Genomic DNA, 21,894 nt, shown 5'->3' with positions numbered 1-21,894 from the left:
CCAAGCCGTATGAATGCGCCTTAGTGGCCTATAGAAGTAATATAGAAGTAAAGTGAATGCCGGGGTCCTAGCAGGCTGATTCTAACATAACCGTCCCATGGCAGCGCCTGCCAACTGAGCCGCGGCTCCGACCGCGCCATGCCGACCACTTGAGTTGAGAGCCCATCTCTCGTTTTTCTGTCACGTGGGGTTTGACGTCACAGAGTCACGTGGGTAGGACGTGGCTACCGCCGCGCTACGCCGACCGCTTTAGTTGGTAGCGCACCCCCTCACCCTGGTGTTACGTGGGGTGTGACGTCACTGTGTCACGTGGGTAAGACGTACGTGGTTACTGCCGCGCTACGCTGAAGGCTCGAAACCTAGAGTAGTATTGCTAGGGTGTCTAGACGGGGAGATGTGAAAAACGTGGCGCGCTTCCCATAGGGAGAAGTGGCCCCCTGCGCGTGACTGCCGCCAGGGAGCGCCGCGGTCTGGGGCGCCGTCAGCATTCCGGAGGAGGCGGCAGAGTGAAGGTAGTCAGTGCGCGGTTTGACCCGTCGTTATTGTGTGTTTCGGTGCGATTTCCTGCGTGTGCTAGCTGCTTGTATACCCTCGCTGCATGCTGGCCAGAAATGCCGCCGACGTCAAAGAAAAAAACTCAGAGGTGGTGCTTTGTTCCCTGGTGCGATTCGGTTTACAAGTCGTGTTCGGAAAAAGTGTCTCTTTTCCGTGCACCGTCTTGCCCAGATCAGCTCTGGAAGCGGGGGTGCGCCATACCAAGAGCCGACAAGCTGCTGCAAGAGAATTCGGCTGTTTGTGAAAGACACTTCGACGCAAGGTACGTAGTGCCAGCATTTGTATGCATCTTACTGCTTTCAAAACAACCGGTGTAACAACAACGCCCTAAAGCTGGTAGCGCTTATAATGATGTGCTGAACATTTTTCAACTTACTGTGTGCGTTTTGATAACAGTCTTCCACGCACTGTGTTTTCTCTTTCTTTTCTGTCGGCAGGTACATCCAAAGAGAGTTCAAACACGTTGTGAACGGCAAGGAGGTAATAATAGCTCGCGACGTTCCCCTATTGAAAGAGGGTGCAGTGCCTACCCTTTTTCCGAACCTGCCCAAGTATATTTCCAAAGCATTACCAAAGGAAAGAAAGAGGCGGACAAACAACGCACAGGACACTGTTCCATAGAAGAAGGCTCGCACGGAACAAGACACATGTTCGCAGGAAGATGGAATGGAAGCAGATATGGGGAAAATGTTTGGCGGTGATTCTGCCGCGCACTTCATTTACAGCCTTCAACTTCCATCTGAGCACTGGTCGATGCAGACATTTAAGAACAGAAATGCAGTTTCGTTCCAAACTGCAGAGTATGCAGGCAGCGAGAGTCCGCCTGTATTTTTTTCGGAAGATTGTTCTGTTCGACTTGGAAGAACAAAAAGACTCAGTAAAATGCAGCATTTTCCTGTCAGGATTTTTACATTCTCGACGCGACATTCAATCGGAAGAAGAAGCCCAGCAAGTCCTTACTTATGCAGTGAAACTTGAAGTTTGTTGCGGTATTGGGAGGACAACCGAGTTTCCAGAACTAGACCTGTCAAGTATCACGAAATCGTCAGGACAAAGTATTCATGCCAGTGCCTGCGATGGATCTCTCTCACAGGGTACATTGCTCTTTACATTGAATTCTTAAATAGAGGTTCATGGCAGGCACGCTCAAATGCAACGAGCAGTTGCAATGTTGTTTTGTGTGGGCTAATTTCATGTGCTTTTTAATGCAGGGATATCCACTCATGTGGCGCAACAATGCTCTGCTTGCAAAAGAGTAAATAGAATTTCAGTGATGCGCATACTACGCTTTAAAAAAAAGTACAGCGGCCACTTTTGTGCTGTGCAAAAACAAGACTGAGACATGCTGTGCGTACCTTGAGACGCCGAAACAGGAAGGTACGTGTCATGCGTGATGAGCTGCAAAGGCTTCAAGAAGAGAATTCTGCGATAGAATCAACTGTTCATGAACAAAAGGTACAACCTCTAATTTCCGTTTTTGTTGTCCGCATGCAACACACTGCCTGATTGCATATGTTCCTTTTCTAGATCAGTCAGCTTCCCAGCAAACAACAGAATGCTGTGCGCACTTGCTTTGAAGCTGCAAGACGGCGGTCCCTTCATGGGTACAAGTATCGAAAAGAATGGCTTTGGGAATGTATCATTCTGAGAATGAAGAGCCCTCGTTTATATGAACACGTGAGGTGCCACAAAATCCTTGCTCTCCCCAGTCGTGTATGCCTGCAGAAATGCATAAAGGTCTGTGTCAATGAGTTCCAATTTCAAGCAGGAGCTACTGAAGTTCTCTTTACATTTGCAGACATTCAAAGCAACTTATGGCTTCAACCAGAAAATACTTGACTGTGTGAAGGTAAAGATGACTGAACTAGACGACACAAAACGGCATGGGCGCTTCGTGGTTGATGAAATCAAACTTTCGACTCATCTTGACATGAAATCATCGATGGATATTGAAGGCTTCATCAATTTAGGGTCATTTACTGAAGAGAAGGACAGATACACAAGAGCTGACCATGGCCTGGTTGTTATGTTTCAACCATTTGTGGGAAAATTGACTCAGATTATAGGTATCTATCACCTGCAACATGCATGATGCTTTTTATGCAGTTTCTCTGTTTTTTCTTTCATCTACAGGTGTCTTTGCATCAAAAGGAAATGTCAAAGCTGCACTATTAACCAAGATCATTTTGGAGGCCACAATACTTTGTGAAAAAGCTAGCCTTCGCGTAGATTACATCTGCTGTGATGGAGCATCATGGAACCGTGCAATGTGGCACAACATCGGCATTCATGCAAGCTCCAGAGGTGTGTGGTGCAAGGTGGCTCACCCATGTGACAAGGAGAGGTTTCTCCACTTCCTCTCGTACTTCCCGCATCTCACCAAGTGTGTGCGGAATGCCATGATGAAACGTGGATTCAACACGCACATAGGCAGGGTATGGTTGAGAAGTTTTTGGTAGTTTGATGGTTTCAACGTTTGATGGTTTAAAGTTGGCCTAATAAATCCTTCATGTTGCAGGTGCACTGGGATCATGTTGCTACCACTTGGAAGCTAGACAGCACCACCGTTGCTCTGAGAGTTGCTCCGAAATTAACACGGGCGCACATATACCCCAATGGGTTCGAAAAAATGCGGGTGAATTTGGCATTTCAGGTCTTCAGCAGTCCAGTACTCCATGCGGCGGACTTCTACAAGGGAAAGATTGAGGACCAGTACTCCAATCTGGAACCAACGAGGTTTTTTATTGCCATGATGACGCATCTCATTGAGGCAATGACTTCCAGATTTCCTGCAGAGGCATTAAGGTATTTGCAGCGTGGTCTTTTTTTATATCATTTCTGTCATAAGAAAATGAAACTAAGTGCATAAATTTTTACGGTTTCAGACCAGCCAGTGCCAAGGAAGCTGCACTAGATGCAGTTCTAGAATTCCTAGACAAGTGGGAAGCCCATGCAAAGGGTCTTGGCTTCCTGAGCAAAAGTACATCGGAAGGTCTGCGCATTACAGTGCACTCAACGAAGGCCCTCCTCAACTACCTAACCGAAAAAGTCAGCTTCAAGTACCTGATGACATCTCATCTGAGCCAGGACTGCCTCGAGCGCTCTTTCGGGATAGTACGGCAGGCCAGCGGTGCGAATGATCACCCAACCCCTGCTCAATTCATTGTTATTATCAGGTACCATCTCTATCTATAGAATCAATTTTGACACATTTTTAATTGTTATTGGAACATTTGCAGGTGCTTGACGTTTTATAGCCTTGCAAAAAGTCCCACAAGTGGAAGTGTGCCAGCAGGACGTCTGGACTCCCTACTTTCTGAAGATGAGGAACTTGTTGAAACTGAGAGTCAAGATGATGCAGTCCCCCTGGATGCTGTTGAGGTCGCGGTAGACCACACAGACTACGTCGAAAAGCGAAGCGACGCTCGCTTGGTATATTATATTGCGGGCTATGTGGCGAGGAAGCGTGTGCTGTCGACAAACTGTATAGCATGCAGGGAGGCTTGCCTTGTGGAGAAAGACTGCGTCCCTAGTGATCTTCCAGCTGATGCTTGTAAAGAGTGGGACATGGGTGGGCTACTGTACCCATCGTCATCACTGTATACTTTGATTCAAACTCTTGAAAACAGGCTGACACATGAATTCAGCAGAACCCGTCTGCATTCTAGATTTGTTTTCAGCATACTGCACAAAGTGAGCTCCAACGTGCCACAGATTGGTTGTGTCGAGCTTTGTGCTGAAATCACAAAATCGGTAGTCAGGTTTTTCTGCCTCACCAGAATCCACTTTCTTTTGAAGGGTCTAAATCAAGAAATTAATGAAAAAAAAAGGCAAAAGAACAAAGCCTTGTGTGATGTGAATAAACAGCGAAATTGGTCGAATATATTCTGCTGTGTGCCAATAAAGCTTGCTTGTCCAGGAACACGTCGCATGATTTTATTGCGTTCTTGTATCATATTCAAAATGCACGAATGTCTGTTGCAGCCCACGATCTTGCTATTGTACGGGCAACAAGCTTAATTTTGTTTACGTAGGCTGCATGACGCCTACCACAGCACGAGCAGCGAATATTCGAGGAAAACGTAGTTGAAAGGGCTCTGAAACCTCTCAACAACACATTTGAATCGCATTCAATCGCTTGCGAGCGTGATAACCCCCGCCGCAGAAAGTAACGTGCGCAAGAATCGGGTGATTCTGGCAATAACTATCGCGTTCACCAAGAAGAAAAGGAAAATTTTTGCGTATACAATCGTGCTGAACACATTCCGTCGTAGTTAAGCTCCACAAAAATTGACTGGCTTCAATAGATTCGTAAAATATGTGCTTTCGGCTAGCAGAAAACTCGCGCGAAATTCGTTCAGATGCCCAAAGATACTGTTGTTTCTCTTTGTTTTTATATCAACAGTAGTATTAGTCGAGCCTTATAATGTTTGAAGACCTGCGGTGCCTGCTAAAACTTCGAAACTTCAATAGTACGCGTTTCGACTACAGCCTTGTCCTTGCTCGCGCAAGCAGACGCGCCGAGCGATCTGACGGCGCCGCTGACAATAGCGCCGCCGCGCGGCAATCACGCGGAAGGGACCAGCTTTTCCTGTCCGGTTTTCACACCTCCCCTTCTAGACACCCTAGTATTGCTTTCGCAATAAAAACAGGAAAAGAACGTAACAGCAGCAAAACAACAGTCATACAAAAATGACAAATAACGTACAGAGAGAGAGGCAGCCGTACAAAACACAAAACATAAGAAAAAAGGGGGACTCAGGTAGAATAGTAAACAGGACAGTCCCCAACAAAGAAATAAAAAGTCCGGTGAACAATAGAGAATATCAGTCTCCTACTGCATAGTAATCATTGGTCCATAAATCCACAAAGAAAAGACAATAAATTAATTAGCAGAATAATAAAAGAATAGAAAAAGTGCTGTCACCAGAGACAAGAGGGAGGGGGTGAGAAAGAGCTGTAAAACTTAGATAAAACAAAAGAGAAAAAAACTATTAAATCTAGTCTGATGCGAAAGATGTGCATCACTAAACCAGATTATATTAACCGCAAAATGCTCGGTAAGAGAAACAATGGAGGAAAATAGATTAAAAAAAAACTCCTGCACCACTGTGCAGCAGTGTGCAGCAGGTGCAGCGGTGGCGTAGCGGTAGAACATCCGCCTCACATACAAGAGTACCGGGGTTCAAATCCCGGTGCTACGCAATTCTCCACCAGATTAAAAAAGACCGCATGTTGATGAAATTGCATAAACAGGTTTGGGGTGCTACCTGATGCCACTGAACTACTCCGGCAACGCACCCCCTCACCAGAACAGGCATTAGCCACCCTGACGCAGTAATTGGCCGCAACCTCTCATGGTTAGTTCCATAAAACCCCAGCCCTCAGTCACTAGCGGCTGCGGAACAACTGTCCACGGCGGCAGTCAGACCTGTGCCATAGCAGGGGGTGCTAAGAACTTCTGGCTCCGCTGGACAGGCCGCCATTGGAAACTGACCCTGGCAACGTTTAACGCTAGAACCCTAGCTAGAGAAGCTAGTTTAGCAGTGCTGTTAGAGGAACTAGAGGGTATGAAATGGGATGTCATAAGGCTTAGGGAGGCTAGGAGGGTGAATGAGGCATATACTGTACTGAAGGATAGGCCTGTATTGTGTTATCGAGGCTTGCCAGAGAGGCGAGAACTAAGAGCAGGTTTCCTTGTCAACAAATATACAGCGGGTAATATAAATGAATTTTATAGCAATAATGAGAGGGTGGCAGGCATCGTATTAGTCTTGATAAGCGGTATAAAATGAAGGTTGTACAGGCCTATGCACCCACATGTAGTTATGATGACCAGGCAGTTGAAAGCTTCTACGAAGATGTAGGATCGTCAATGCGAAAAGTAAGGACGCAGCATACTGTACTAATGGGCGACTTCAATGCCAAAGTAGGGAAACAGTAGGCAGTAGGTGACTATGGCATTGGCTTTAAGAATAGCAGGGGGGAGTTACTAGTTGAGTTTGCAGAGCGCAATAACATAAGAATCATGGATACCTTCTTCAGCAAACGAAAGAACCGGAAATGGACATGTAAACGTCCTAACGGGGAGTATAAAAATGAAATTCACTTCATACTGTGTTCAAACCCCGCCATTATGCAAGATGTAGAGGTGATCGGGAAAGTTCGACGCAGTGACCACAGGATAGTGAGGTCCCGAATTAGCCTAAATCTGAAGAAGGAACGCAAAAGAATAGTAAGAAAGAAACCCATCAACGAATTACAGGTGAGGGGGAGAGCAGAAGAGTTCAGGATCTCGCTACAGAATATATTCAGCTCTAACCGAGGATGGCGATATTACCCTAGATGCAAGGAACAATAATTTCAGAGATATCATTACGGAGCGCGCTGCAGAAGTAGGTGGTAGGATAGTTAGAGAGGATATCGCTAAGCTGTCTAAGGAGATGAAAGATTTGATTAAGAAACGCGAGAGTATGAAAACTTCCAATCCAACAGACCAAATAGAATCGGCTGAGATATCAAAGCTCATCAATAAGCGCAAGGTGGCCGATATAAGCAAGTATACCATGGAGAAAATTCAGCATGCTGTAAAAAACGGGAGAAGCCTTAAAGCGGTAAAGAAGAAATTGAGCATAGGCAAAGACCAGGGCACGATTGCACGATAAAGTCTGAGCTAAGTCCAGACTTAAACCGTGTCTTTAGTAAGACCAGACTTCTTCAAGACCGGACTTAGACAGGGCTGTCTTAACATGCACATAGAGACAGTGGGTACCTATTGTTGGGGATAGCGGGTGCTTATATATGGGAAACCTTGGCCCCTGGCTAGGGAATGCGTCGTGGAAGTGAGTGTACGTTCGTGGCGGTGGTGAAAAAAAAAAATCCGGAAGGCGACGGCCCTGCCACGTCTACGTAGTATACCCCCGTGCATGTTCCGTGTTGACGTAATACGAGTGCCCTAACGCATGTTGGGCTCGTCTACTTATCATGAGTTTGCTTGCCCAAATTTCGAGAGAGTGGTTGGACCTAGAGCTTGCATTAATCCTGTTTCGGTAGTCAAAGTGTCTTCTCTAGGGTGCTTTTTTGTGGTAAGTGTAAGCGTTATAGCAGGCGGCGCTCGACTGGCGTCTGCAATGGTCGCGTGTATTAATTCACGAGGTGAACATTATGCACTCCTAGTGCGGACAACCTGGCATTAGAGGTGGCGACCAGGAAACCCAGTGCTTGCTTTGTGACCTTTCTAATGGTTTCAGCAACGCGTTCCTCGTTTGTTTCGCGGTTCGTAGGTACGGCACGGATCCAGTGTAGGCAGTGTAGGATCTTGATGGTTTCAAAGACATGGGCGAGCCGAAGCGCGTCCCTGCACCATATCCCACCGCGCTTATTTGAAAATCGATGGACCATACGCCCGACCTGCAGTTTGCCTACTCGCTTGATTTTGGCTACAGTAGCCTCCGGACTGAGCTTATTGTGATTTGATAAGCAGAAGACCCGTAACTCGATCCTCAACCCCTCTGATGGGACTTCCTGTCAGAGAAATGTGCAGACATTCCGGAGCGAGGCCGTCCATTGGCGCAAAATACAAACAGGAACCTTCCAAAACCCATGGCTATATAGCAAAATTTTTCCCAAATCTTATTGCACCTAGCTGCAAATACTGCTCACAACCGGCCATATTCATTCACATGGTGTGGACATGTATACGTCACAACGCAGACAATACAGCTACAATGGATGCGTGGGAGTTCCTCCTGCGTACCACCGAGCTCGCCCAACAGCGCCAGCTCATTCTGCGCGCATTGGAGGCCGCAGAGTCCCAAGGGATCCCTGCTGACCTTCTCTAAGCAGTGCAAGCAGTCTTTCGGCTGGTTTCCCTGCTTTGGGAGTAAATTAAGAGCTTATCATCATCATTGGGCTATCTTTAGGATGACTGTCATTTGTATGTACTACATCGGTAGGCAGCCTTGCATAAAGGCCAATGGTGCTGTGCATAAAGAGTCAGCGCCATCTTAAATTACACCTTGTGGGTTTGAGTCATCCGTCCCGTGCATATGGGCGGCCAAAATAACCCACAGATTCTAGGCGACATTTTCGCTCAGTGCTTACGCTTCACCCCCCCCCCCCCCCCCCCCCTAGCTGGGTTGCATATGTAACAACGGCCGGCAAAGCAACGCGTTTTGCGCGAATCACGAGGCGGCAAGTGCGAGTAATAGTGAGGATCACGTACGTGGTGCAGATTCACACCGGAAGGCAATAGCCGCGGCGACAGGTGAGTATGCAGAAACGCGCGATAATCGCTATCACTCGTGCCTGCTTTCCTGGCCGTTTCATTACACTGCAGCATCACGACGCCCTGGCCAGTCACCGCGTCACAGAGGATCTGCTAGCCTGGCGGAACAGACCAAACTCGCAATGCAGGGGCTGGACAAGAAAGCGATGAGGTGGCATTCATCTCTTTCTGTCGTGCATGAGAAAAAGTGAATGCCTCAAACCCAAAACTTTAAAAGGCGCTCACATGCTCCGCAGAGCAGTCGACGCGCTGTGGAGAGGACTGTTGGTCACTGTGGGCTGCTCATTTAACACTACAGTGGCGTGACCTCTCAGCCCCCCCCTCAAACGTGCCCAAAAGGCCGTGTGGTTGGAAGATGAAAAAATAGACCTTGTGAATTTGATTGCTGACCATAGGGTCGCAATTTTTGCTAAACGGTCAAAAAAAATTACTGACGATTACGTTACTTCCTAACGCGAAATTTGAGCGCAGCAAATAAGCTGTTTCACCTTTTCGATAGATTGAGGCAAAGAAATCGAGCAACACATGTATGCGCTATCACAGAATTTTTTAGAGCGCGCGAAGAAAGGAATTAAGTTCGAGCCGGCGCTTTGACAACCGGAGACTCGCAGGAAGAGGGGGGAGGGGGGCGGCGTGTACACCCAGCGGCAAACGATGGGGGCAGAAGCGCGCGCAGCAAGCGGACAACGCGATAAAGGGAGGAGGGAAGAGATAGCAGCAACTAACTGATGCTGCTGACGCCGATAGTGAGTCAACCCCAGCTGCGGAGTTGGTTTCAGGACAACGCCGCCGATGCCGACGCAAACAATATGATACCCTCGCTTCCGCAGCGCCAAGAACCAGGTCTAGCCGTGGGAAGGTGGTCACGTATTCGTCGAAGTGCCGGGGCCTACGTGAAATAACCGGCGCGTCGGCAACTGAAGAGCACCCTATCCGCCACACAGGAACAGGGGGGGGGGGGGGACCCTCCCCTCCTCTTTCTGCATGGCGGCGATGGTGTTCTATGCAGTCACGTTATCTTGACTCTCTAGCGACGTCAGCGGCATCCAGCGATATCAGTCGGTCGCTGCTAGCGCTGGGGGGATGAAAGGGGGGCGGAGCTGGTTACGAGGCCGACGACGACGCCGACGCGAAACCCAGGAACGGACGCCAAAGAGCTGCGCTCTAAAAAGCGATGTGACGCCTGGCGCGAAGTCACTAGGATATTTAATTCACACCACAGCAGGTCGCAGAGAGATGAGAGAGAGCTGCGTAAACATTGGCAAAACCTGAAGCAGCAACTAAAGGCCACCCTTCAAGTAGCCCGCAAAAGACATCACGAGGCAGGTGAGTATTGCTTTTCTATTTCCCTTGTTGACCAGAACGGGTACAGAATTGCAGTGTGTAAGAAACTTTCGGTTTTGCCACGAAGTGGAAGTCCCTGAAAACCACTACCAATGAAGCGGACTTGCCCAGAAACAACAGCAGACATTCGTACTGCGAAACTCTCCATGTTTGTCGGCAGTGTTCCTTCAGTATTCTCTGGTACAGCAGGCGACCTATCGCAAAAGTTTGAATTTCGAAAAAAAAAAAAAAAAGCAAATGCTTGATGTTTGAACCCGTAAACCTAAAATGTGGCCCAATCAACCCTTCTGTAACATAAATCAATGTAGTCACTCTGAGGAACCCCTGCCTACATTTAATACGCCGTAATCAAAATTACTGTGCCCGATTCCATTTTAATCCATTTATTTATTTATTCATTCATTCATTCATTCAAATAAATTAGAGGCCCTCCGAGGAGGGTGTTCCATAGGAGGGGGGGGGGGGGGGCACAAAGCACTTGGAGAATACTTAGCTCAAAATCAAATGAGCAGAAAAGAGAACAGAATGCAAACAGCATTGTTTAGCAATTCGCCACAATTAAGCAGAATTTAGCGTAACCAACACCCTTATTGCACGTTTTGCGACGAAATGTGCTTTCAGTTTTTAGACAGCACACTTCAGATTAAACTGATCCGTCCTTGAGGTAACATAATTGAACGTCACGCTCTTTACACCACACACATTATCAATGTTTAATGGACTAGTGCGACCGTATTACACTTCGGTTAACGGCACGCTTTATTTTAGGGTCCCGTTGTGTGGTCGCCAAGCAGCGTTGACATGCATTCGTTATGCCGGATATAACTGTTACATCCTAAAACGAAAATTTCGTGAAGAAAACTTGCAGCAATCACTAATTAGAGAAAACGCCTGAAAGGAATCACGTGCTGCGCATAGCTTGCGGACAGGGGCTAAGCGGGCTGGTGCCGTCACCACCGAGATTCTAACAAGGCCTTTGCATCACCTTCTCTCCCATCAGCGAACGTCACGACAAGCGGATGAGCGATAAGGTGTCAGCCACTGAATCTGGGCGTACAGGCTTGGGTAAAGGGGCGAGATGACATCATATGACTAGACTCAGATCCGCGCTCGCCCCTTCATTTGCTGGAACTTTATCGCCATCCGCCTGTCGTGACGTAGGCTGCTGGGGTGCGCAGGCCTTGTGAAGATCTTGGTGGTGTCGGCTGGGCGCCTTTCCTTGCTTCTTTTTTTTTGTGGCGAAGACTGCAGAAACCGTTATCACTCAATGAAGTTTTTTCACTCGCAGCCGGCGCAGTAAGCGGCCGCCACGTCGTATCTCCTAGCGCCCGTGACAGCGTTGCCGCTAGCACCGCGCGCGCGCGTCTGAGAGCGTGACAAAGGGGTTTAGGCGCACTGCAATGTTACAAGCGCCTTCGTGCAGCCGACACGAATGAATAAGCAAAATGCCGCACTTATTACATGGCCAGCAAGACTGCGCCTTCCTTCCTCGTCTGAAAGGAAGAGACCGATCCACTAGTGTGTAATATAATACTGGAAATGCGCCTTCTTCGGCACCGAGCAATGGGGCGAGGTGTCCTCTTTTAGCGATGAATAGCTTAGAGTGCATCCGTATAACTCGTGCTATGAGCTTTCCAGTTGTGATGTATGGATGCGAGAGTTGGACTGTGAAGAAGGTTGACCGTTTACGACCGCATCCACCACCGATCCCGACTTTCCGCTAGCCGCGTCCAAGCAAACGACCTTCCCAGGCTTTATTTTCTCCGCTTTCTTTGCGAGAGTCTCGACCCTCTTTTGTCTCCTCTCCTTGTTGTACGTAGGATGCATGTTTTTAGGTAGGGGGTGGAGGCACTATTATTTATTCGTGACACTTTTGTGTAATGTTTACTTTGTGGCTTGTCCCTCTATCTGAAGTGGAACTCGAGATTTTTGATGAGCGTACAAAAATAGTGAGAAGATTTTGCTTAAACTGAACATTAAAAAGACAAAGATGATTGCGTCTTATCCTATCAAGTCCTGGAGCATCAAGGGAAAAGAAGTGGAAGCTGTGACAGGTTATGTCTTTTTGGGCTCCAAGATTACCCCGGAAGGAGACCGCAGCCATGAAATTAAGAGACGCTTGTTTCTGGGAAAGAGAGCCATGGTTTGCCTTGACCGCCTAGTAAAGAGCATAGACATTAGACTGCCAACCAAGATCCGTATAACTCGTGCTATGGTCTTTCTAATTGTGATGTATGGATGCGAGAGTTGAACTGTGAAGAAGGCTCACCGCCGAAGAATTGACGCGTTTGAATTGTGGTGCTGGCGGAGACTCTTGAGAGTTCCTTGGACTGCCAGAAGATCAAATCAGTCGATATTGTCGACCATATTAACCCTGAGTGCTCATTCGAGGGTCAAATTATAAAGCTAAAGCTCAGCTACTTTGGTCATCTGATGAGTATAGAGGAGTCGCTGGAGAAAGATTTGATGTTGGGAAAGGTTGAGGGTCACCGGAGAAGGGGTAGGCAGCGAACGCGATGGTTAGATGGCATCCTCGAGGCGCTGCAGATGAAGTTATGTGATGTTAGAAAGATAGTGAGAGACCGGAAAAACATGGCGTGGTATGGTCCATAGGGTCACGAAGAGTCGGACACGACTGAACGACTGAACTGAACTGAGCTTAGAGTGCGCCGACTATCACAGGAAGTCTGGCACTTACTTTCGATAATGCGTTTCTGAGCCTAATAGCAGAGGTACAGTCGAGGTTGTATATAAATCAGGCAGCTGTTGGACGATTAGTACTATAGGTACCCATGGCAAATCTGCAAACGAGGCGGTACAGGGAAGTATCGGCTGGACATCATTCGAAGCACGAGGAGCTAAGAGTAAAATGTTTTATAATGAACGCCAGAGGAAAATGGACAGTAAGAGGTGGGCAGCTACAGTATTTAAATAACTATCTGAAAAGCGTCGGCTCAAAATGTAGGAAACGAACTAGGAAGGTAACCACTAAGTATTCAGGGCGCATGGACGGCAGAGTAAAGAACGTTAAAAAATGCGGTAAAAAAAATGAGGCCAAAAAATGGATGATTTGTATGAAAAGCAAGCATAGTGCATGAAATATGCCGAAACTAGTAAGTTCTGATCGGGAAGGAACCTTTCTTTGATAACTGCTCGGTCTGGGTAGCTTAGTACGCCCAGCTGAAAATAATAATAATTAGCAAGAAGATGGCACATATGCAGAGTGCAGTAAATCCGAAGACTTAACCGAACGTCTTATAGTCGAATGTGATGGTATCCACCCTGATGCCAATTCAGGCGCAGTGACCTTCTCTGAGGCTTATACTTCGGTCCTAGGGTTTAGAGTCACCAGTGGTGGGTGATTTAATATGCGGTGTAAGGTAGAAAAATGATTGGAAGATTGGTGGTTGAAAAGTAGAAAGATGACATAAGGTTACTGGAGTAAAAATGAAATTAAAAAATCTTAACATAATGATGAATTACTTAAATTAATAACAACATTCAATGCAAAGTAAAATAAATCAACTCGAGCGTGATGGCAACTGCCACCATCCTGTTTCAAAGGGACCACTCTTATATTCAATCCATTCATGCTGCCGCTTGACTCGCTGCGTAGGCACGCGAGGCGTCTGCTTCTGTACGTTTCGTGCGTATTTTTTTTCGTGCCATGCAACGCTCTTTCGTACTAGTGTCACGCTGCAATCTGAATTGAACAAAAATGCGGACGGATGACGACACACGAGGGACCACACGTGCTTGGTAGCTCGCAAAAGCTAGCTCCGGTCGTGGAAAGAAACGCGATTAACCTTTGGCACCCCGCTGGTAGCCCTTCGGCGTGAAGCTTATTCACGATGCATAAAAAAAAGAACAGCGGTTTTATTTATTTATTTATTCGATACTGTTAATCCCATCAGGGATCGTAACAGGAAGGGCATAAAAATACAGAGGTACAAAATATAGTAATGGCAATTAATCAAGTACATGAACGAATATGATACCAAAATTATGCATAACAAATTATACTATAGCAATAAGACAGACTGAGGAGCGTATGACAAGATTTTCGCGGACAAATAATACAAGTGAAACACAAACGGAAGGAGAAAAATTCGTAATGACATAAGAACACAGTAATTAGTCAGATGTAAGTAGCTTATGTTTCACACGTGTACTAAAAGCATTTATTGATGAATTATTAACAATGGATGTGTGTAAGGTGTTCCATTCGCGTATAGCACGAGGGAAGTATGAATATTTGAAAGTGTCAGTACGGAATGAAAACTCGTTTAGAGTGTGAGCGTGATTATTACGTGTTTGTCTTGTTTGCGATTTTGATATGTATCTTGAAGTGTCGATTTTTAAGTGATTGTGCATTAGCTGGTACATGGTTTTAAGGCGCGCTAGTTTTGCTCTGTTTTGAAGGGTGAGTAGTCCTGCCTGTTTGAGTACTGTTGGTGAGTCTGTCAACCTGTGTTTGTTATATATACATCTGACCGCCTTCCTCTGTACTGCTTCTATCTGTTTAGTAAGCTTGTTACTGAAAGGGAACCAGACAACATTGGCATATTCTAGAACTGGCCTGACAAATGTCTTATAGGCGAGTAGCTTTGTTTCGGATGGTGCTTGTTAAAGCGTCTGTTAATGAAAAATAGCTGTTTTAAGGCGGTTGATGTGACAATGTTAACATGAGAATCCCATCTGAAACCAGAGGTCAGTGTTATGCCTAAATATTTATATTCGGAAACCGAGGCAAGGGGAATGTTGTTTAATGTGTACTGAAAAACTGATCGATGTAACTTTCTGGTTATGGATAAAGTAACTGATTGTTTAACATTAATAGTCATTTGCCATTCTTCACACCACTTTGTCACTGCTGTTAGGGCGTTATTTAAAGTTATATGGTCATTGACAGAGTTAATTTCCTGGTAAAGTACACAGTCATCGGCGAAAAGTTTAATATTGTGAGAAACAGTAGTAGGTAAGTCATTTATAAAAATTAAAAATAATACTGGGGCCAGAACACTCCCTTGTGGTACACCGGATGTTACATTGGCTGTTTCGGACCTCGCGTTGTTAAGTTCGACGAATTGAGTACGGTCAGTCAGGTAGTCAACAATCCAATCTACTATGGAACCAGCTCCAAAGGTTGCAGTTAGTTTCATAATAAGCTTAGAGTGTGATACGCGGTCGAAAGCTTTAGAAAAGTCTAAAAAAATTAGGTCTGCTGATCAATGGCGAAGGATATGTCATGTGTAAGTTCGATTAGTTGTGTGACTGTAGAAACTCCTTTCCGAAAACCGTGCTGAAGAGGTGTTAAAATTTCATTTTCTTCTAAGTAGGTTGTTATGTGTTTTAAGATAATGTGTTCTAGTAGTTTGCATACTGTGCTGGTTAGTGAAATTGGTCTGAAATTTGAGGGATCTGATTTACTTCCTGTTTTATGTATAGGTGTCACTTTAGCTATTTTCCATTCTTTAGGAAGGGTGTGCGCTGACAACGACTTGTTAAAGAGTACCACTAAAAATTTTGCTACCCATTCGGCATATCTACGCAAGAAGATGTTAGAGATTCCATCAGGCCCTGATCCTTTTTTTGTGTCCAAGTTTAGTAAGAGGTTTAAGACACCTGTTTCTGTTACGGTAAGGGGTTCTAGGTAATTTCCGGAGCAAAAATTAGTACGAGGCGTAGTTCCGTTGTCTGTAGTGAAGATAGAAGTAAAGTAGTTATTCAGCGCGGCTGCAATAGTTCGGTTTTCGTCTGGAGAAGCTTGGTTTTCCTTTCTTGATTTAGGGCTCAGGTGACGCCAGAACTTTTGGGGAGCATCTTTTAAGAAGCGAGTCAGCGTATTAGTAAAGTAAAAAGTTTTAGCTGTTTTTATTTTGGATTTCAAATCAGTGATAGCCAAGGTTAATTTTTCAATTGTTCTCGGTGATGGATGGCGTTTTTGCACTTTTTTCAGTCGTCGAACTTTTAGTTTGACATGAATTACGGCTCGAGTTATCCATGGATTACGTTTGCGTATTCTCTTAGTCTTGGTAGGCACATAATTAGTGATGCAATATGACACAACGTTTTTAAATCTCTGCCACAATGTTTCTATATCAGTGTGTATGTCATCCGAGAAAAGTTGAAATGATGTTAGTTCGTGCGATAAAGTATCAAGTATGGTAGTGTCGTCAGCTCGGTTGTAGTCGGGATACGTTTTTGTTGATTGCAAACAAGGTGCATTATGTGATGCGGGACAGAACACATTACTAGTTTGTGGTCAGACAGGCCATTTAAAATTTCCACATTGGTTTCTTGACAGGGGAAATGACTACTCAGGAAAACTAAATCTAGAATGTTGGAGCTGGTGCAGTATTGCGTATTATTCAGTATTGCGAGACAGTTCACTTCCAATATAATCTATACACCATACCAGCTTCTACTTATGCTAGCTTTAAATATTAGCCCGGCCGCATTGCCCCGAGCGTGTTCGCTGGAGATAAAATTGGCAATTTTGAAACTAATAAAATTATCGCTATAGCTACATTGTACACTTGATGGTCAGCACCACTCACGATTTCAGCTAAGGATGATTTGCACATTTCGTCCTAGTTCGATACTCTCAAACTTCGAAATCGTGATCGGCTCCTCTATGTATGTAGTGTTTCTTGCAGATAATTCTATTAACTGTATTCGTGAAGTCAAACACTTCTGCCGACCATATAACTGAGCTTCTCGTTGTAATTTACTTTCTTATTTTAGTAACTTTATCATCGCTGATACGGGCGCTGCGCAAACATTAGCAAGCGACATGCAATTTATGTGTATTAAATTTGATGCAGGCGAAATATTAAACAGAAATGAAAATGTATTAAAAGTTTATGTGTATATATATATATATATATATATATATATATATATATATATATATATATATATATATTATACATTGAGGGAGAGAGAGAACATTCCTCACTTTTCTACAATAGTAGTATTGAAATCTCATCCAGCAGAATTTATCTCCATAATTTCGCTAATTCATTAAACCTTCAATGCCATTGCTTACGAAACATTCGTTATTGCTGATGCCCTGGTACGTAATTTTCTGTAGCAGCTTCATTGTAATGCAATGCGTGTCGTCATCATTAGTGCTTTTCCTTGACTTGTGTGTCCTTTTCTAATCGCGCTGTTTCCTCCTTTGGAAGGCGTTGTTACAGCTGGATGAAATCACCGAACCAACTAGCAGAGTTCTACCACTGAAAAACACCTACAGCTGAGGAAATTAAACAATCGCTGTTGTTGCACTACATGAATGTGTTTTATATTTGCTTTAAACATTGTCTCTGGTTCTAGCCCTGACATTCGCCTTGCCCGCATTTTAACTATTTGTGTATATTTCGTTTGTCAAGTATATTTACGCATTATATACTTGTCATAATTTCACATTGTTTTTGTTGTAATGATCACAAATTCTAAACAGCCGAGGTAAGTATACTCAAATGTCATGTAGGTTTACTCAAACGTTATAGGATGCGCGCAAGGCAGCCACGAACTTGAGAGGAGCCGAGGACTCAGTAGCCACGAGTGGTTAAGGGTGTGGCAATATAGTTCACTATATAATTACTGTGTCCGTGAAATGCTATCTCATCCATAGGTCAGGTCTAGCAGTCACCTTTGCTTCAGCCATCTGTTTCTCCTCCGTCTCCTCTCTGTCTACAACTGTTGCTCATCTAGCCTGTGACAATCATCATCATCATCAGCCTGATTATACCCACTGCAGGGCGAAGGCCTCTCCCATATTTCTCCACGTAACCCGGTTCTGTGCTAGCTGCATCCACTTGACCCCTGCGAACTTCTTAATCTCATCCGCCCACCTAACTTTCTGCCGCCCCCTGCTACGCTTTCCTTCCCTTGGAATCCAGTTTGTTACCCTCAGCGACCATCGGTTATCCTCTCTTCGCACTACATGTCCTGCCCATGTCCATTTCTTCTTCTTAATTTCCACTAGAATGTCGGTAACTTGAGTTATTTCTCTGACCCACTCTGCACGCTTTCTATCTCTTAATGTTACCCCTACCATTTTTCGTTCCATAGCCCTCTGGGTTGTCCTCAACTTGAGTAGAACTCTCTTAGCCTCCACGTTTCAGCCTAATAGGTGAGTACAGGCAAGATGCAACTGTTGTATACTTTCCTTTTGAGCGATACCGGTAAGCTGCTAGTCATAATCTGCGAGTGCTTGCCAAATGCGCTCCATCCTGTGACAATACAACCGTTTATATGACTACAGCAGTTGTCAGCATAAGAACAACGTGGTATGTGTACTTTTGAAGGCACAGCTTTTGCCCTGGCCGTGTTATAGTGCAGATAAAATAAATGTCTTCTTTTTTTCCACAGTCATATAATGCTTGCCTGTTCTAGGTATTGCATGTGCACAGGTTGTGAGTACGCAACCTCGTGTATATATATATATATATATATATATATATATATATATATATATATATATATATATATATATATATATATATATATATATGAGATGAGTAGGTTTTGAGGCGATGTATTGTAAGCATTTGACCGGCACCCACACGACACTGAGCACAATCAGTTGCACCTTTTATTCTTGCAGCATATAACTGAGAAAAATATACAATGGCAAAAAATGCTGTCAGATGTGTAAAGGAACATAGACTTGAGACGGCCACAAATTCACAGTTGTAAATGCCATACACACACTAAGCATGGCGACACTTTGTTCAACAGGTCACACTGCAGCAGAGACTTCATAACAAACACCAAGCAAGGATTGCCGGTATTTGTCTTTAAAGGCGGAATAAGTAATAATAAAGCATTTGCACAAGTATATAATGCAGATATGCTTAGGTGGCACAAAAAAACATAACAAAACATGCATGTGATATGACTCAAGGTTTTGCTACACCTGCGAATAATATGCGTTTTACATGCCACTATTTATATTATGCATTTGTCGCAGCTGTGATTACAATGAAAGCGCTGTTAAATGTACAGAGCTGTGACAGGTGAAAGTTTCTGCAAGTACAAAGTAATTTTACATGACATTTGTCAAACACCAAACATGAGGTCACTTATTCACATGCTGAAACACATCTATAGGTGGGGGCAGCCATGACACTGTCTTGGGTCCCGTTTTGGAGGCCGTGCAAGCCGTCGTTGGCCCAGAAAACCTAATGCTGGAGGGTATTCCTGATGGCATCGACCTAAACGCGTAAGTGAAGGTTTCATCTAAGTGCTATGCCACACTAAAGTTGAGAATGATTTTGAACAGAACTGTACGCAACTTTGGTTGCCACATATAATCTGGGCTTTTGGATCATACTAGTTGGGAAACCGCTTCCAAAAAGTGATTGGTTTTAGTATTCACACTTTGGATGCGTATGAATGGTTTCACTATCTAGAAGCGGTCAATAGAAGGTTTCTCCTGTTGCTGTCATTATACCCTAGGAATCATTTTTTTTTCTTTTTTCACCTCAACAACTGCTGTGTCAGAATTTTCGCTACTGCATTGTAAGATATTTTCATTTCCGTAATGATTGCACTGTTGTCAACAATCTGAATGTTTGCAATTTACACAGTTTCGTTTAGTGGCCGTCGACTCTGCCACTATTGATAGACACCCGAATTTTTGACCAATCAAAACTGCAGTTTTCTTACTCATGGGCCCTATGGGAAGTTTCACAAATGCTAGTATTACAGAGCTCTGCGTACAATTAGTGTGGGTCTTTGGCAATGACCTCTATGTCCGAAAAAAGTGACAAAAAAGAATAACATTTGTTTTCACGATTGTAAATATTTCCATGGCACTGATGCAAGCTAACTGCAATACTGTATTAAGAAATGTGCGTTACTTTCATTGAGTACTTAGTAATTATTTTCAATGTTCCCTAGGCGCGGTAAATAGCACTAGCCATTTTCGACATACTGCAATCGATTTCACAAGGTGACCTTGTTTATTGTCAGTGCAGCATGAGGTGGAGGTTTCTCAAGACGCATTGAAATACTGTAGTATGCTTTGCACAACCTGAGATTACAGGACCCATGCACTTTTACACTAAAAGTGTGTAAAGTGAAAAAAAGTACTTTTGAGCTAGTTCCATGTTTCCTGTTGTGCAGGCATAATGCATCACTGAATATGAACATTCCCCTATCTTCGGTGTTCAGTGATGCAAGCATACAGCGTGTGTCGCAATGAGTACAAAACTGAAGCAAAGCAACACAATGACATTTTGTTGCCAAAACATTTGAGTGAGGTAATGCAACATGCTTCAGTAGCTGATGCTGGCAAGGCTGTTTGGGGGCTATTGAAAACAGTATTTAGCATGCATTAAAAAGTGCAGTACTGAAGTGTACAAGAAACATTAATGCGGCAGAACTCATTGCCGCAAACTGAAATGGCACTATCAGCATGTGAGTGATCAAGTCAGAATTGGTGCATCTGCAGTAGCATGTTGTTAAGTGCACATGCCGCAAATACAGTACTCGGAGACTGTGCAAGTGTTCCTAAAGTAATCATTCATTCCAATGACTTGCATTCACAATTAAAGTAGAAAATCAGCAACAACGAAAGCAGCAAACCTGCTTGCCAATCATCGAACTACAAAACAACTGCAGCTATCAGCAGTGCTGAAAACACCTTTGAAAGGTAAAGAATGAGACAGAAGTACTAAACAAAATTAGACCGGTGTGGAGCAATGCAGAAACAGTTGAATTTGGCTGACATCAGAGCAGAAAAATGTTCATTCCTGTGGTGTAATCAAAGTGATAAAACATCAGAGACTGTGCTAAGCATGAAAAAACGCATAACTAAAGCTCGCGTGATATTTCACTCAATGCAGCCCTCTCCTGTCTTGGTATACACAACTTATCATAGCTATTGGAATTGTACAGGTCAAACGAACTTGACGAGACTGCTCAGCTCTCCCCACAACCTGGACCATCAAGGGTGCAGCGTTCAACAAGTAACTGCACAGACATCTATTTTGAGCATCGCAGCGAAAGCGACCAAGTCGAAATATTCTTTCCCGAATAGGAGGAGGAGGCACCTGGCACCAGCAGCTACGATGCTGCTTCAGCGACCGATCCGCATCTTCAAGACTTGCGGCAAGAGACGTCTCAGCTGCCCGCACACGAGACACAGTCCCAGACCACAGGACACATTAGGGGGGCCACAGTGGGAGGACGAGCAGGGTCTGCACGCCTGTCACAGTCGCAACAGCATGCCCTGCAAATGCAACATGTTCTCGAGCTAAACCGAAAGAACATTGAGCTTGAGGCAGCGACGCTGCAAGCACGAATAAGGGCTGCTGTGGCTGAACAGGCTACAGCAACGTCTGTAGCAGATTCCACAGCCAAGGTGGCAGAAGCTGCTACAGCAAAATTAAAAAATGCGATTTCTTGGCAGACCAGTTAGCCAATGTAGCTGTTGCTGCCAAGGATGTGCTAACGTACCAGAAAGAGGTGTTGTGCTCCCAGAAAAAGAAGCTAGACCTCTAGGCTCGCAACTCAGTGCTAGTGGGAAAGCGTCGGCTTTTGGAGCTAGAGTTGATGGAAATTGAGAAGAAGCGTAGACTTTTGGAGCTCCAAAAGCTAGAGGACGACACCGACACAGAAGCCGACACATGTATATAATGTAAATACTATAGTGCATTATTTTTTTATAAATAGGTTAAACATTATTTTCTCTA

The 21,894-nt window shown here is 44.7% G+C and overlaps 1 protein-coding gene across 1 annotated transcript; it reads left to right on the top strand.

The window, feature by feature from the left end:
- The first annotated feature begins 2,459 nt into the window (after positions 1–2,459).
- LOC146177283 (uncharacterized) lies at positions 2,460–21,620 on the top strand. Its single transcript, XM_084581507.1, has 9 exons — positions 2,460–2,621; positions 2,689–2,859; positions 2,920–2,990; positions 3,074–3,360; positions 3,441–3,731; positions 3,795–4,126; positions 19,307–19,418; positions 21,098–21,152; positions 21,240–21,620. The coding sequence occupies exons 1-9, from the start codon at positions 2,486–2,488 to the stop codon at positions 21,618–21,620; spliced, it is 1,836 nt and encodes a 611-aa protein (XP_084437633.1). The 5' UTR covers positions 2,460–2,485.
- The last annotated feature ends 274 nt before the right edge of the window (positions 21,621–21,894 follow it).

This window comes from Amblyomma maculatum, chromosome 10 (genome assembly GCF_055883805.1).
Source record: "Amblyomma maculatum isolate TAMU_Amacu chromosome 10, ASM5588380v1, whole genome shotgun sequence".
Classification (NCBI taxonomy): Eukaryota; Metazoa; Arthropoda; class Arachnida; order Ixodida; family Ixodidae; genus Amblyomma; species Amblyomma maculatum.
This window is presented reverse-complemented; position numbering and strand designations above follow the sequence as displayed.